This window comes from Polyodon spathula, chromosome 12 (genome assembly GCF_017654505.1).
Source record: "Polyodon spathula isolate WHYD16114869_AA chromosome 12, ASM1765450v1, whole genome shotgun sequence".
Classification (NCBI taxonomy): Eukaryota; Metazoa; Chordata; class Actinopteri; order Acipenseriformes; family Polyodontidae; genus Polyodon; species Polyodon spathula.
The window spans coordinates 35,115,139-35,132,505 of record NC_054545.1 but is presented as its reverse complement, the minus strand read 5'-3'; the positions used below and the strand labels follow the sequence as shown (position 1 = coordinate 35,132,505).

Genomic DNA, 17,367 nt, shown 5'->3' with positions numbered 1-17,367 from the left:
CTAATGTACAAGTACACTTTAAATACAGTGTTAGGTTCTCTTTTGGTGGTATTGTTATGGTTGGGTGCTGGTTAACTGACCTCTTTCTGCACTATCAGAGATTCAACTAAGATTCAGATTGGGTGATTAAAAAAAAATGTATATGTAGATGCAACCCCTTGTTGTCTGTTCACTGCATTCATCCATAGTTAGGTACGTTCACTGCCATACAGCTATGGCCAAAAGTTTTGTATCACCCTGTAGAATTAACAGATGTTGCTTCATCAAGTCGAATGAAACCTGCTGAATAATGGTATGTTGACATATTGAATTACACACCCCTTTGTAGTTTTCCATATTCTTAATGAAATACTGAATACATAAATACTGTACTACTATTATGGCTTCCAGTTGACTTTTGCGATATAATTTTGTAATTTATATATATATATATATATATATATATATATATATATATATATATATATATATATATATATATATATATATATATATATATATATATGTTAATTATTTATTATTTTTTAAATTCTAAAAGATGAAACTTTTTGAAACATCGAATTGAATTACCCTTGTAAGTTTTTCATATTGTTAAAAAGGAAAGAAAGCACAAGGGAATTTTGCACAGAATACAGCAGTTTTCACCACAAACTTGGTAGGCTGGAGAGTTACTTTAAACACTTATAATCCTAATAATAGACAATACATACAGAACACCAAATGATCCAAATCACTGAGTAAGACATGCAAGTTCTACTCAAGAGAGGGTTTATTTGCAACCCATCCACTCAGGTAGCTACCAAATGAAAGGTGGACATCATGAAGCCATGCTTTGTTAGTGCATTATAAGAAAATGATAAGGAGTTGTAAGACCTAAACACATCTGCAGCAGAGACACTGCATGCACACTATGGACATCTATACTGCCAAAACACAACCTCTCAGCAACACTGCAGCAGTAAGCTGGACCACTTCCTGCAGTATAATTGGCTGGGGCTGGCTTTCTGAATCTGCAGGGTTCTGTACAGTTAAACATTCAATCCAGCCTTCCTTGCCTGCCAGGGGTGATAACTCCAGTGATTACAATACCTCCTTGGATTGATCTAGAGAATCAGAGACAGCTTTAAACAGCACACAGAAGTGGCATTGCACAGCCCTGTACCATGGCCTCAAACTCACATCAAGGACGTTATGTGCGGAAGGATATATAGAAAGTGTTCACTCTAGCTAGTCAAATGTAAATTAAAGCCTTTTTCACTGGAGGCTATGAAGGAGAATGAGGATGATCTCTTGCCATCTGTTGGTGATCCAAGAACCAAAATGTCCTGCAGGTAGACCATGAATTAATACCTGTTCTATTCAGCAGTTTAAAGCCATTTCCCGGATAGAAGTGTAAGGGACAAACGTAATGTCATGCCATGATACATGCTTTACCTAAACTAACACTGGAGCCTTTAAACAGGATTGCAGTTGGGAGTCATTTTTGCACTACCCACTGAAATGAATACAGACCTATTCAGGCAAACAGTAGAATGGTTCTGTCCTTTCTGTCTGAATTGCTTTTGTCGATACAGAAAATACCTTACATGTGACATTTTCACCAGACTTGGATCAACTTCTCCAAGCAGTTGCCTTTTTCTCTGTGCAGAAGTCCCAGTGTGTAGTTTACTGGCTATCTTTAGACTATCAATTCACTCTTGTGCACTAGCAAACCATTCAGACCCTTAGAAAACCATCTGTCGTGCACGAAGTGTACAGCACATGAAAATGTGGAATATATATATATATATTTCATAGATATAATTGAAGATTATTTGATTATGTTGTCTCTAAATGTATGAAAATACAAATACCAGAATTCTGTAGAGTTGCTAAAAATTGCAACTGATCAAAATAATTCCTGTAAAAAAACAAAAAGGTTTTCTTATCTCCTCACAGCTTAACTGTTTAACTTTCACATTTTTTTCTTGCAATGAGAGCATGGTGTCCTTCCAACACACTTACAGGAGCCTCGAATCTAAAAACTAGTTCACTAGACTCAGGAGAATATTCAATGATAAAAACAATATGAGGGGAAAATCGCCTTCTGCTTGCTGGTGCCAAAGGAAGGGAATAGATGACCTGGCATGATGCTAACTTTAATATGTTAAATAACCTGATATAATATCATAAACTATCACCTCTAAAACATATCATTAAAACAAACAAATAAATAAATAAATAAATAAATAAATAAATAACAATTTGCCTGTAGAGGTTGAAAAAAGAATCAGTGTTTGACCAGTGATAGATTAAAATGCACAAATAAATGCAGTTGTTATTTCAAAGAAAGAATACTGAATGTGTAGGGAATCGATTATTAAATTATGAAAAGTCACACACTCTCTATGATTACGTTCAGCTGTGTAAGTCTTACATAACCGTGTTTTTTTTTTTGTCTTTTTTTGTGCATTTATTTTACAATTGGAATTTCTATCCATGTACAGTAAGTTATTTGATGATCAAAATCTCGTAACGCTGGACTGGTGGAGAGTGGAGATGAAAAATTATCTAGAAACAGGCATATCATTTTTTTAAATAAAGCACACAGTAAATATACTCCAGTGCACTGTATATTTACAAATGAAATGGTAGTAAATCCATCGCTGTCATTCATTGTGTCAGCTTCGGGACAACTTTGCATTGAGAAAGAGAGGCACCAAAAAAGAAAAAACCAGTCCGCAACAGTAATGTTTTCATGGAACATTGTGAAGAAACTGTCAGTGGTGGTGCTTTTCAATCTGGTGCTGATGTGCATTGACAAGATTAGAGAAGGGGAGCCTGATTGTTGCAGCTCCAGTCCATGTATGACCACGGGCTAGTTTAAAGGGAACCTGGCAGACTGCGCCAGAGACTGCCATTGAAAACCCTAATCAGCATTATCTACTTTATCAGCTCATTGTTCCTTTTAATAGAATTATGCATTGAAGTAGCATTAAATGCTAATGAGATAGCAGAAGTCCAGACTGCAGTGTTATAACAGACTGAAAACACACCCTTAAACCTATTGCTACACGTGTGCTTGACTGATTAGAAGACAGCTTCTCACTACGGGGGAAATCCAAATTATACCAAGGATCTGTTTTAAACTAATGACAAACAAATTAAACAACGCTTCCCATATTCAGCATCAATCATGATCACTGTAATTTCTCCCCATACTGGGACACTCTCAGCTTCAGACATTTTCATTGCTGTTTTGGTGCTGTACCACCAAATTAGCAGAGCAGGTGCTAATTTGACGATGTGCGCTTCTCAGCACCAGTAATTGAGAAACAATGAGGCTTTATCAAAAAAACAATCTGGAATACAATCAAAGCTGTCTGAAAAGACACCAGAGGTTCACAGAAGCAGAATCTACCCTTTACAATTTATATTCACAGTTTTTTTTTCTTACTTTTTTCCATGTACTTAATTGGCCGCAAAAAAAACTAAAATACTTCATGCTTTTTAGGTGAATGCACTAATTCCAGGAGAGGTATCAAGTGTGAAGTGACCAGGCTTTGTGTCCCCAGAAGGCACGGTGTTTGGAGGTCTGTTTGGTTTGGAGGCCCTGTTTAGTACTTGGAGGTGCTTGTGGAGTTATTCCTACCTTTGAAATTAGGTCTGATTCTTGCATCATAGCCTGACACTTTGCCCATGAGGTTGTCCAAGAACTCAGAGGGGGACATGGGGGTGGTGGGTTTACGAGCTGCTGCTTCTTTTGATGCTGCTAAACTGCAAAAAAAAAAAAAAAAAAAAAAAAAGAAAAAATTATATATATATATATATATATATATATATATATATATATATATATATATATATATATATATATATATATATATAATGATATATATATAAAACTTCCATTTACTGTACCATGCTTTCCACAAATGCACTTCTAATTGTTAACTATGCATTGTAAGTACATATGTATTTATTAAGTCAGTACTATGTAAATACACACTAATTCAAGACACTTCAGGTAAAGTGTTACCAGCGAATGTAAGTTCACAGGCACCAGTGTTTATCCGTGACCCACGCGATACATTGTCGATACTTCAACTGGCCCGATACAGACCGACTGAAATCCCAATTAAAGCCATGTTAAAGTATCTATATTTCAATACATGTCAATATTACAAGAGGTTTGCTTTTAACATTCCTTAGAAAATCTGATATTTAACATTTAAAGTGACCAAACCTTTGAGGGTTATTTTTATATTTTACTGTATTAAAAAATGATACAGCTTAAAGTGGGGAAAACAAAACAAAACACACAAAAAACCCAATTTTTGTGACAATTTAAGCTATCAGTTCAAGTGTGATATGTCATTTCACAGTGGACACAGAGCCCTTCAGTCAAAAGAAGACCAATGTAAGCATTCCTCATGAAGATTTATTACTCAGCACACCCTTCCCTTCCGCTTCTTAGAAGAATATAAAAAAGAAAGCTCTCAGTGCTTCCAGTACATGTGCTTTTTTAAAATTTTCTGTACTATTTTAAATTAACAACAACCTGTTGGACAGAACCCTTTTCCCTTTGGAGCAAGAAAGAATACCAGTATGTGACAATAGCATTTGAATGGCACAAATATAGGGGAAAGCTTAATGTTTTAAAAGACTTGCTATAGTTTACTGCTATTGATAATGTTCATAAACAAATTATGCATAAAAAATATTTATAGCAGCATTATTAATTATGTATAACCATGTTTATAGATGCACTATTAAATATTTACTATGGATGCTTAACTAAAGTGTTGAAGATTATTTTATCTCATGAAGCCACTTTGCATCTTAGAACTTGGTTTCAGGAGACTAGATTTCAGGCCACTGCATGGCACACCAGGGGAGACTTGAAGTTTGATACAGCAAAGTTGCCTCAAACTAGGTCACCGGTCTACTGGAATCAGGTTTCAAGCCACTGTTCCTGAAAAACTGATTTGTGTTCCCTCAGCTTAAGTGGGTGGAATAGTTCTAGAGAATGTTGTGAGTTTGATGTCTCTTTATTTAACAGATATAATTCAGCATTTTTGTTCTTGATATTGTATCATAGGTAGATTTGTTATCTGTTTATTTTTTAATATGAATTCAAAACAATACACAAACAAATAAATACATAAAGAAATCAATAAAAAGCCTTTTTGAAACTTTTAAACTCTGATGTTGTGTTCTTTGCATAGGATAACATCACAGAACAGAATGCTAAGTAAAGGAGTTTTGACAAATCTTTAACTGTTTCAACAATTGGTTTCTCATATGTTATTTATAAAGGCTAGACTATGAAGGGATCATCAATAATACACTGATTTATTAGTACAATAATCTATCTTTGTCTCCACTGACCAACGATGTACTATCATTCAGCAGATGCTAAGAATGGACTTGCCTAAAACTGATTGTAATAGAAAAGATATATTGTTTTTCCCCCAAATACCATTAATTTCAATTGCATATTGTACTACAGTAGTTCTGTGTTTTCTCAACACAGCTCATTGATACAAAATTGTTTGCAGACACAGCATGTGTTTCCAATCGATGTGCTGTTGTGCGATGTGCGGTGTAGAGATAATTTGTTAGAAGGATTCTGTCATGCAATTCTGTAACAATATAATAGACTTGCTGCACATTGCACAATGGTGAGTTTTCTATGCAAGTTACATCACTGACTTGCATTCTGTAATATATAAATCAGTTCAAAGGGCACACTAGTTTGAATCACACCAAATTAAGTAATTAGGTACTAAAAAGCTGCAGCAATTATTTTTTTTTTTTTATCTATAGTATTGCATATTCCAAAGCGAAGTAAAAACACAAGTAAAGCAACAACTGGAACCACTGGTGTGTGGCATCTTGAACTGGGTAGTAAGAATACCCAAGTCACTGACTCCCTACACAGACAGACAGTGATCAAACCCAGTGAGGTCAAGCCCACTAAAACAAGCAGATGGATATTCAAAATTATTTTGAAACCACATTCTGTTTGAAATGTTTGATGAGATCTTCTTTGTTTTCCTTGATTTTCTCAGTAAATGCCTCGTATGAAAAATGCATGGTATCTTATTGAAATAGGCACAGTACTTTAATTACATTTCATGATTTGTTAAGCATCAATTATTTAAAACGTTGGGTAAGAACGACAATGAACCATTGATGGCCCCAATGTGTTTTTGTAAGAAGAATCCTATTCCTTGTGAGATCTGTAATGTATTACAGTGGGGTTGATGTATGTTTTTAATAGACTCCTTTGTTTTTTTTTTATTTTGACTGACTGCTTATCAGTAGCAGTAAAATGGATGACAAAGCCAGTTTCTATAGAATTGCCACACTGACTTCTCAGGCCCTCTGAGAAATTTGAGATGTGTAGTGAGCATCACTGTGGCTCATGGTGCACCAAATTAGGAAGTATTTTGAACTTTTCTTTTTGCAATGCTTTATTTTATGTTGTCAGAACTTGACACAACCACCTGGAATTCCATTCTTCACGATTACACAGGCTCTGATACCACACTAAGAAATCGGGTCATTTTTCTGCTAGTGTTTTATTTCACATAACTATTTTGTTTTCTTTTTTTAATATAAATAAATGACAACAATTGCCCACAACTTTGCAATGGCGGTCCATATACAATATTAAATTCTGAAGTATTGATTCTCCTGGACCTGATAGCTAGACATGTAAACCCAATGCATTTGTTTTGGATTCAAAGCAATCAACTGCAAAGAAATTGATTTCTTGAGCATGTAAACATAGTAAATGAGATGAGCATTCAGACTGGTCAGGTGATTCGAGGAGCAGGGATACCAGCTGAAAAGACATGTGTGCAACATTGTTAACACCCTGACAACTTGTCCCTTTAAAGTCTGTTTCAAAGCTCTTTTCAAAATGTCTGCTCTAGTGCACTGGTAGTGTAAGGATTATTGCCCACATTGTCAAACAGGTAACATGTGGTATGGAAAAGAAAAGCCAGAGCACTTGCTATGTTTTTTTTTTTTTAAATCGCTCTTCATGCTATGATTTAGAGGACAGATCTCAAACCACAGTGCACTATAGCAGCCACTACTGGGCATGTGCCTCTTTGGCTAGTATCCCATGATTCCCTTTCCCATGAAGGTTGAACCACTTTGCTCTAGTGCAGCCTCTTGTGCTTTTCTAACTCTGTCCTTACTCTATTAGGAAAGCATGTCAGCCAGGCCTATATTGTTTCCATGACAGCATCTGGAGGCCAGTGAAAGGCCCAAAGTGGAATCACCAAGTCTCCTAGGACCAATCAGTGGCAGACCTGAAACCATTTTTAAAGCCATTCAAAATGTAATCTGTTTGGAGTATGTGGGTAGTATCTGGGCAGTATCTGGGTAGTATGTGGGTAGTATCTGGGAATAAAAAGAGACATTTTAAACTCTCATCTAGTGAGTTTTAATTATGTCATTCTTTAATCAGAAAGCAATAAAGAGAATGCCAACACAACTAATAGACGAGTTTAAGGATTGAAAGGTCCTTCTTTTGTCTGAGTGTATCTCATCATAATAATCATCTATACAAGGTTACAAGCCCATGTACTTTCCACACACACACACACACACACACACACACGCATATAAATACTATCTGGGCACGACTAAATGTAATTAAGCAGTTATTATTCAACATGCATTGAATGTGGAAACGATCATTCATCTGATTCCAGGGGCACTGCTGTTAACTAGTCCACAGCATGGTCAAGTAACATGTTAGCTAGTCTTAAAATATCATTAGGGAAAGTACTCCCGCTGTGAATCTGCCCATTGCCTTTGTCTCTTGTTGGTGCTCCTCGGTTAATTGTAAGGGAAGTGATTCATTAATTAAACTGCTCTCCTCAAAATTATCTGAGTCAAGTGTTTTCAAATAGTTCTGTGGGTGTTCCAGCAGCTAAGAACACTTGCTAAAAAAAATAGTCACTTTTTTTGGTTAAAATGGTTAAAGTTAGCAAGAAAATTCTTCTTCTTCTTCTTCTTCTTCTTCTTCTTCTTCTTCTTCTTCTTCTTCTTCTTCTTCTTCTTCTTCTTCTTCTTCTTCTTCTTAATATTTTAGTAGTAGTAGTAGTAGTAGTAGTATTGCAGTAAATGAATCACAAGAGAATAATGTATCTAGACTGTTTAAAACAAACAATGAACAAAGGTATTTTGAGGGCTGTAAAGCTAATAAAAAATGAGGAAATCTGTAGATAAGCTCCCATCCTTTTCAAGACTGTATCATCCTGAATTTAATAAATAAATAATGGTGATTTTTCACCTTAGTAAGTGGCAACTTAATTTACACAGCCATCACAAACAAACCATTTCACTATGTGTACAGTTCATAGAGATAGATAGGGTTTATATATTATATTATATAAAACAAAATGTGTGCTCTAATAAATCTGCATACTGCAAATAATGAAATAGTATAATGTTTCATGAGGGAATATACATTAGTTGTTTGTATATGATCGGTATGCATTAGCTGTTTGTATACGATCTGTATGCATTAGCTGTCTGTATATGATCTGTATGCATAAGCTGCATTCCCATTGACAGTGTGATCAATGTCTGGTTTTAAATCTGCATTCAAAATGAGGTCCAGGACGAAATGTATTGGAGGGGAGATTTCAATTAGGGCAAATTGTGCAGTGTTCAGCACTGAGAACTTAGACAGTGCAATATCCTGATTCAACTTCATTAACTAAACAGTACGGTCAGAAAACAATATAATTACTGAGAACCCAAATTTAAGCAAAATAACAATGATTGATTAAATGCAACAGGGCAGGATTCCACTTACTATATTATATATATATATATATATATATATATATATATATATATATATATATATATATATATATATATATATATATATATATATATATATAGATAGATAGATAGATAGATAGATTGATAGATTGATAGATTATTTCTTTTCCAGTAGTTCTACACAGGTTGGTAAGTCAAAAACACACTTTAACTTTTTTTGCTTCAATAATTTTCTGAGGTCTTCCATATTTTATTAGAAATATATTAAAAATGGTAAGCAGTGTGTACATAACTACAGGGATGTTATCTAGAAGATCTGACAAAGACATGTTACAACTGAAATTGAGGGGCTGGCCTCAGAGCTAGGGCTAGCAAAGTCAAATACTGCATCCCGATTATGTGATTCAGGGTAGGACTCTGTATATTCACAACACACAAAATATGTCACAATGCATTGCTTTTGTTACAAGAAAAAAATATAAAAAACATTTAAATTTAAAATTTCATAGCTGACCTTTGCATTTCTCAAACTACCAGATATATAAAACATAGAAGATGAAGGCATTGTATATTAATAATAATAATAATAATAATATAATAATAATAATAATAATAATAATAATAATAATCCTGATGAGCATCATTGTAGCTGCTAAACCATTTACTGTATGGTTTACAATATATCTTAATGCCCTGCTGCGACGATATGCCTTGAAATGTTCAAACATGCACATTTACTAAGTTGTGAAGCGAGCCTATAGTCTGTACAAAACAGATGTCATTAAACACAGAATGATCAACCTGCATCAATAGGAATGAATAACGTGTTCACTCATATTGGTGAACTGATCTACGAGTTTGATTACAGTGCATAACAAGCTATCTATATACCCAATAACCTTAAATGCAAAAATTAAATAAAATAAAAAAAAAAACACCCTTCAAGATAAAACAATTGACTATTGCGGAGAAAAAAACCACCGAGACTTTGGCGAATATTAAATTATAGCACGTTGCTTTTGACAGTGAGGTATGAGAAAGCGTTACATTCACCCTGGTAAAACATTATCCACCACTAGTTTTCGCTGTTTGCTCAAACTCAGGAAGGAATTCAGCACTGCAGTCAGTATCTAATGCAACTAATTACAGTCCTAGTGCAGAAAAAACCGTAAAGACAGTAATTAACTATTTTAATGGAGATACATGTTAACAATACATAGCCAGGGAAAGATAAACTTTATCAGAAAGTGGTTAAATAGCAACACCATTTTCTCGATATTTTGTTAGGATAAATTAATATTAAAGCATTCTTTAAACGATTGGAGAATGTACTCAGCATTATTATTATTATTATTATTATTTATTATTATTATTATTATTATTATTATTATTATTATTATTATTATTTTCATGTATTTTGTTAACAAGAACTTGACAGTTAAGTAAGACTTACCTGAAAAATAATATTGTCTCCCAAAGATAGATCCCAAGTGCGTTTAGCCGGTACATTTTTGCCAGTTCTTGGAAGAACCAAAAGGGTTACTGTGCGCACTAGATGAACTCCGGTGTGGATATCGCACTTCCAAGGTGAGCAGATCTCCCGTTTCTTATTTCAGATCGTAGCAGATTGGGGTAATTTAAAGATGATAACCAAAAAGAAAGTGTGTAGCAAAGTCCTCGGGACCCCGGACCTCGATTTGTACAACCGTATTCAAAGAACTAGTTTCAGCACCACGGACAGAGATCGAATACCAGGCACCTTAGATAAGATACTGGCTTCCAGACTGCACGCTGGGTACAGAATTCTCGATATAAACTGCGTTTATTATTATTATTATTATTATTATTATTATTATTATTATTATTTCGTTTTTTTCTCCACTCGTTTTTGTTTCCTCGCTGTCCAGTCAAACATAGTTACACGAATCCAGCTGTAGTCACTTGCTGCTGTTTTGTAGATAGTTTTATTTTCGAGACGTTTGAGTCCCAAGTGTAGCTTGTTATTGCTGCACACACTGTGTCCCATTGTCTGGGTGAGTTGGGGAAACGCAGTCCGTGTCAGATTTCATGTTTTTTTTTTTTTTTACCATCATCGTTTAGCCAGCATTTCTCTGGGGTTCTCGATACAGAGCGTTTATCTTCCACGGCCTACATTACACAGGCGAAATGCATTCAGACCCTGTGAATTTCTCACTGCAGTCATTTACTAAACTCAAAAAACACTTCAGCGTCTACAACACGCCCACATACCGATTTGATTGGGCCGCGCGTTTCACAGGCAGACTGCATGCATGCTGATTGGAAATCAGCATGCATGCAGCTCATTTTAAATCCGTCGATTTAAAAAAAAAAAAAAAATAGTTGTTGAGGATGCAGTATTTTATTAGTTTTTTTTTATAGTATTTTCACATATAATCTTTTTTTTTTTAAATTATTCGCAGTAAACTGCAGCTCTTTTTTTAATACATGTTATATTTTCTTCTGTATCAGTATACTTTTAAATACGTCGAAGTCAATCGAGTTATCCATTTAAAATACAGCGGCTTTGTTGATTTGTTTTTTAAACAACACCATTGATACGCTTACTGGCATAAAATTCATTTTTTTTCTTTTTTTGCGCCATTTAGAAATCGAAAGAGTACTCAACCTTTGTCCCTGAGACAATTGGACATTTGCCTCCCTGCTCTACAGTTAGTTTAGTTCTATATCCAGAAGAAGCTGATGTAAACCACAGGCGTAAAGAAGCCACCTGGCTTTCAGAAGCAGACCCTTCATACTCTGAGCAGTGATTTATGTTATCAACCAGAAGAAGTGTGGTCGTGTTTAACAAATTTCACTACACTGCAGTTTCATTCAGTCTGCTTTACGAATTGCCCAGTTGAATATGGTGTGTGTGTGTGTGTGTGTGTGTGTGTGTGTGTGTGTGTGTGTGTGTGTGTGTGTGTGTGTTATAGGTTGATTTTACCATAGGGGTAACAATCAGAGAACGATAACATAATCAAAGCTATTTGCTGTGTTCAGTGTGCGTGTGTGTGAAAGAAATGGAGAGGGGAAGCATATTAGCGTTGCACAGGCTTCAACGTACAATAGAGCACAGTGCAAAACACACGATATTAAACAAGTAGGAAATTAGAAAGGTTTTAGAATATAGATGAAACTAAAACTGGTTCAAATTGCACACTGATGTAAAACGCTCTCTTCAATCGTATTAATATTCCAGTCTAGATTGGATTTGTATAGTTTAAGTAGTGGGGTATATGGGTCAGTATTTTAAAGTTTATTATGGCTGGCGAGAGGAAATATTTATTTATTCAAACCCTGACCTTGATTGAATTTGTTTCTTGTATTTGCTGCCTGTGAAGGCCAATATACTGCACTATTGAAGTGGGTGATACCTAGTATTGATTTTGACAAGGTTTTGATAGCAGATATATAGTCATCTCAATAATAATTTCATTAATAATCTATTTAATAATTTAAGTGTGACTAGCCATTGAAAAATGTATGTTTCTGTATCTAATTCCAGATTCAGATGTATGCAAATATGAACATAAACTTTTTTTTTTTTTAAAATCCAGATATAGTATGTGGCATGATCTGAGCTTTGCTGTGACTCTTATTTGCTGAATCACAAATGAAATGAGGCAGGTTAGTCTTTGGGACCCACATGTTTAGCTGGATCACAGTATTGATCCACTATCTCATAAAGAAATGTTCTCTATATGAATGCTCCTCTTTAAGATAATGATGTGTCACAAGTCCATTGACCTGTTAAAGACCTCACTGACCTTCCAAGGCTGTAATATTCCCTCGTCTAGCTTCCCTCAAGTTGATTAAAGCCAGTCCATGTATTTGTCCTTACACCCATTAGTACACGCACTCCTTGTAAAGACAAGAACCCTGTGGTCTGTTTATTTAGATTCTGTATAGAACCATTCTTATACAGTATACAGCACATGAGAGAGCTCTGTATAAAGGGATCAATACAGAGCCAAAGAGTTCCACATGAAAGGTTCCTAATTATATAATCCCCAATGGGTCTGTTTAGGACATGGTTGGTGCAAGAATTGAACATCAACAATAGCTTGTGTTGTCAGTAAGGGATGAGGAATGAAGTAGAGGAAAACTGCAAGATTAATTTGTACAATTCATGAGGTATCATAAATAGAAGGGATTACAGAAATGTGTACCCCCCTCTCCCCCAGGCCTTTTACTCTAGTTTACTGATAACCACCAGGCTCCCCTACCATGAATCCCCAAGACTATGATTCTGGCAACTCTCAATGAATTCCACTGCCATTGGTTTAGAAAAGGAGTGACACTAAAGACAAGCATTCATTCAGGCTGATTGGAGATACTTGTGCCAGGGACACATCCAACCAGCATCTGACATTCTCTGCACAGCAGCAGCAGCAGCAGCAGCAGTAGGCACTGAACTGAATGTAACAAAGCTAACAGTCCAAAATAATCTGCAGCTTTTATTTGTGATTCCTCTCGACTCAGGCAGAATGGTCCCTCTGATTAGTGAAATATGGCCTGCAGATTGCTTTAAATGATCAGCATAGTATCCAGTTAAAGAACCTTAACTGTGGTGAATCTTAAAAGCATCACATTGGGCTTGATTGGGGTACCACAGGCTCTCTCAGCGGTATCATACTACTCCCTGTTGATTTCCATATAATGCAACAGTTCTCGACCAACACACATACTCTTTATTCTCTATCTCTTGCTCTCTGGGTTTCTCAAAGCATGACTTTCCTTCCTGACCTGCACTTGCTCCAAGGCCTCCAGAGAAATGTTAGACATCACTACCCTGCAGTCAGGGATGCAGGCACATTGTTTTCTGTGTCAGCTATAATCAATAATTCATCACACACTTTAAGGGATTTAACAGAGAAGATTCCCTCTTTGTTACAGATAAAGGAGAGAGGGGTGCTTGAACTTTGTTCACCTCAGAATGTTCAAAGCTATAGCTCCAAGCAGTTTCCCGATACTCCTCTCTTTTTCAGTATAAATACAGAACACCCTAGCAGTGTGTTTCAAAATGTAGTTTGCTATTCATGAAGCAGTTTTGCAATTATCTAACTGTATTCTATTGATAAAAACAGGCATGAAAAAACAATCTTTAAATAATGCACAACTGAAAGCTTTGTGAATATGGCACTGAATTGCCATACATTCCAGTGCACTGTTTTATTGCTAACTTGGAGTTTTCAGGGAAGGCTATGAGTGTGACTGAGTAGCCTTTTAATGTCTGACAATGTGTGGTGTGCTTTTTTGATACTGTGAGCCCATGTGTCAGGATTATCCCCTTACTGATAAGTAGCCAGAATGGGTTGAGAGAAATTTAATTGCATTATAATAAATTAATTGCATGCTTGCTTTTGTAATACATTAATTGCATACTTTCTTTTGTACCTAATCAGTCAGCTTAATATGCTTCCATCAGCCTTGGTGCATTTAAGCATTTCTATTCATAGTCTTTAGTTTGTAAGGAAGGTTGAATGAATGAGTTGTGGTTAGATGGTGTCAAGGAGTCTTAAACTACAATAATATCCCACAAATATACAATAGTTGGCATATATACTTCAATCAGATGCAATCACAAACAATTATCTTTGGGTGCCATTGCTTGGGGTTGTGTTTTCCATTGTTGTCCATTTATTGTCTCAGGTCCATATCGAATGTTTTAGGTCTGTGAATATAGAACACTTGGTAAAGAACACTTGGGCCATCATTAGAGAGGTTAAGCTGAGTTAACTGGTGACAAAAGACACAATGAAATTGGTGGACAGCGTTAAACCTTGCCTTATGGTCCATGATCTGTGCCAGCTAACCAAAATACACACTGTACAGGAATGCTAATTACCAGGCTCGTTCACTGGTAGAAAGGGATGCAGCAGCAATTAGCCAGATTAAACCACCATTTATCAGGGCTGCTAAATATATTTAGGTCCTTTTTAACAACTTCCACAAAAAGTCTGGGCTATTCCCAGAAGAGAAACTGTGTGAAACAGCACTGCAACCAAGCAGACTCTGAGACATGTTGTCTTAAGCCATCGTTATAAGAGTGAACCCTGAAGACCTATTGATTTCTCATGATTAGTAAGTCAAACCATTTATTAAAAAGCCTGTTAAAAAATCCTAAATGGTTAAATAATCCTCATTCACAAGAGTATTCATTCAATAGCGTCACATCAGAATTGTAATTACAAGTACACAGTCATGACTATTTCCCACATAGGAGGTGTATGTATTTTTATTCAATTTCCAGCATGCAAAAGCTGATAGTTTGGGTTCTGATTGTGCATGTTTAGTGGTGTGCTTTGATGGACAGAGCTAATATCTTTTGTGTAGTTCCCAGCTTTACCACTCTAAAACAAATCTTATTGTCCATATGGCTTCATATGGAAGTAAGTGAAGCCTTGTTATAACTTAACTAATATTAAGCTTGTGGTGAGACTATCACAGCTGTCCGCATTTCGTGCACATAAGGCATTTGCTGGTTAGTTGCAGTGTTGCTTGCACAGTTACAATGGACCCCCCATATATCATACAGCACTCTGTAGAGAATGAAGAAGATGATTCTTTCATTGTAGGCAACAAAGCTCTTCTGTTGATGTACACTTTATGGATCCACATTGACACATGACTGGAAGGACAGGACAGATCTTTCCTAAGGACATTTCAGAAATGTTGATTATCTCCCCTTCCCTACGTATCCTAGTACTGTGCATTTCTTTGCTTGATTTTTTTGCTATCGAGATTACATATTTGAATGGCATTTATGTAAACTCAGGTAGAATTTAGCACCAGCAGCACCACTAAATAATTTTCAATGAAGTTCATCGAGGATTGGCTAATAGGAATGCAATTAGGCCAGCTTGTTGTCTCCTGAGAAGCTGAGGATTAATCATTAAATGCTGGTATCTGAGGTCCAGAGATAGAGACATATGCTGGAATTATAAGAGGAAATTAGCTTTAAAAGAAAGGTCTTATATGGAAAGCTTTGATGTATTGACAAAAAAAGGGCAATAAATGTAATGGGACAAAACATGGCATTAAAACTAATTGCAGGTTTGATAAAAAAGGAAGATAAAAATCCACTGAAATCTGAAAGGCTCCCTTGCTATTGAGTCATTTTCATGTGCAAAAGCAGCAACAGTGTCAGATCTGACAATGAAGACCTAGTTTCAGAATGAAACAGTTTTGGCTTAGAGCTAATTTTAATTTACTGAAGTAAGGGCATAGATTCAGGAAGAACTGCAAAGTGGTGCACGCAGTTAGGAAAAGAAAGATAACACAACTCAGCTGTCATCCAGGTGACAACCTCCTGAGGCAAGATGAATGGGAGGCAGCAGGTTTCTTTTGTTTTGAAGTGGGTTTTTTTTGTAGCATTTGTGTAGTTTTCTGCTGAAACTGACACCATTTGTTTCTTAATTCGCGACATGTTTATTAAATTAACCTTCAGCATATTTAACACAGAGATGCAGGAATAAGGTAGATTAAAGGTGGCCACAAGAAAAAATATTGCAATCATTGTTTTGCAATCAACAAAAGTAATAAATAACAGGGGCAACCTCAGGAAGTGAACTGATTAAAGATAAAATGAAAATATTTAGCATTGCAATAAGATCCCTTATCACAGTGCATAGTAGTCCATTTCGTACAGATTAGCTATGATAGGGTGTTGGATGTCTTTATTAATCTCGCTAGTGCTTAACTCCCAGTGGTGATGTTATGATTTATCAGATTCGCGAAATACAACAACACTGTGGAATGACATCCGGTATAGAGCAGTTTTATAAGTTGTAGCAGTTGTAAAATTTGTCACTGATTAGATCATTTAAATAAACCCATCATCATCCACTTGTCCCCTTTGATCCAAGAATATGCAATGCAGATTCGTAATGCAAAGGAAAGTGAAAATTCCTTGTCTGTGATTGATTAAGAAAGACGCAGATCCAGCGCCTGCCAGCTGCCCTTGACCTCCTTCTCTTGCCTCACATTAACACATTACACTTTCCTCTTAAACGGCCTTTCCCCTCATCAAAAGGTTCTTCCTGAGTGATGGTATTTTCACCCTGCTGGCAATCAGATTAAGAGCTGCACCCCTTCACGGCACACTCTGCAATCCACTTCATTTACCAGGACTGATAAATGGCTGCTCCTGAACTGTTAATGCCACAGCTGGCTATGCCCTTGCATTAGCTGTCATTGTGATTGAAGGTAAGATACTTTGCAATGTATTGTTTACACACACCGCGAATGGAGAATATTGACACACCATAACAGTAAAATCCCTGATATTGTAGCACACAGCTCTCATTCTGTTTGCTTGCTAAGTGATCAGCACTGTGAGCCTCCATGTAAACCTTATTAGGTGAACCATGTCATTTACGAGAGTGACATGATATAACAGCTATACAGTTTTAAAGGCTCAGTGGTAGAAAGCCTAGTTTTTCCTTTGGAATCCTAAGCTAATTTAAGCTTCCTAAGTAATCTTACCCCATTACTCCTGGCTCTGTTTTAAGAAGAGAAGTTGGTGTGGGAAAACAATCAGTGACTACA

General features: G+C 36.0%; 1 protein-coding gene across 1 annotated transcript in view; it reads right to left on the bottom strand.

The window, feature by feature from the left end:
• The window catches only part of LOC121323762 (glycine receptor subunit alphaZ1-like), a 31,861-nt gene extending 20,879 nt beyond the window's left edge, over nucleotides 1-10,982 (bottom strand). The window contains exons 1-2 of the mRNA XM_041264964.1: nucleotides 10,250-10,982; nucleotides 3,632-3,756 (exon numbers count right to left, since the gene is read on the bottom strand). Coding sequence (XP_041120898.1) covers nucleotides 3,632-3,756; nucleotides 10,250-10,305 — 181 coding nt within the window. The 5' untranslated portion in view covers nucleotides 10,306-10,982. The remainder of the gene's footprint in view (nucleotides 1-3,631; nucleotides 3,757-10,249) is intronic.
• Between the last annotated feature and the right edge of the window lie 6,385 nt (nucleotides 10,983-17,367).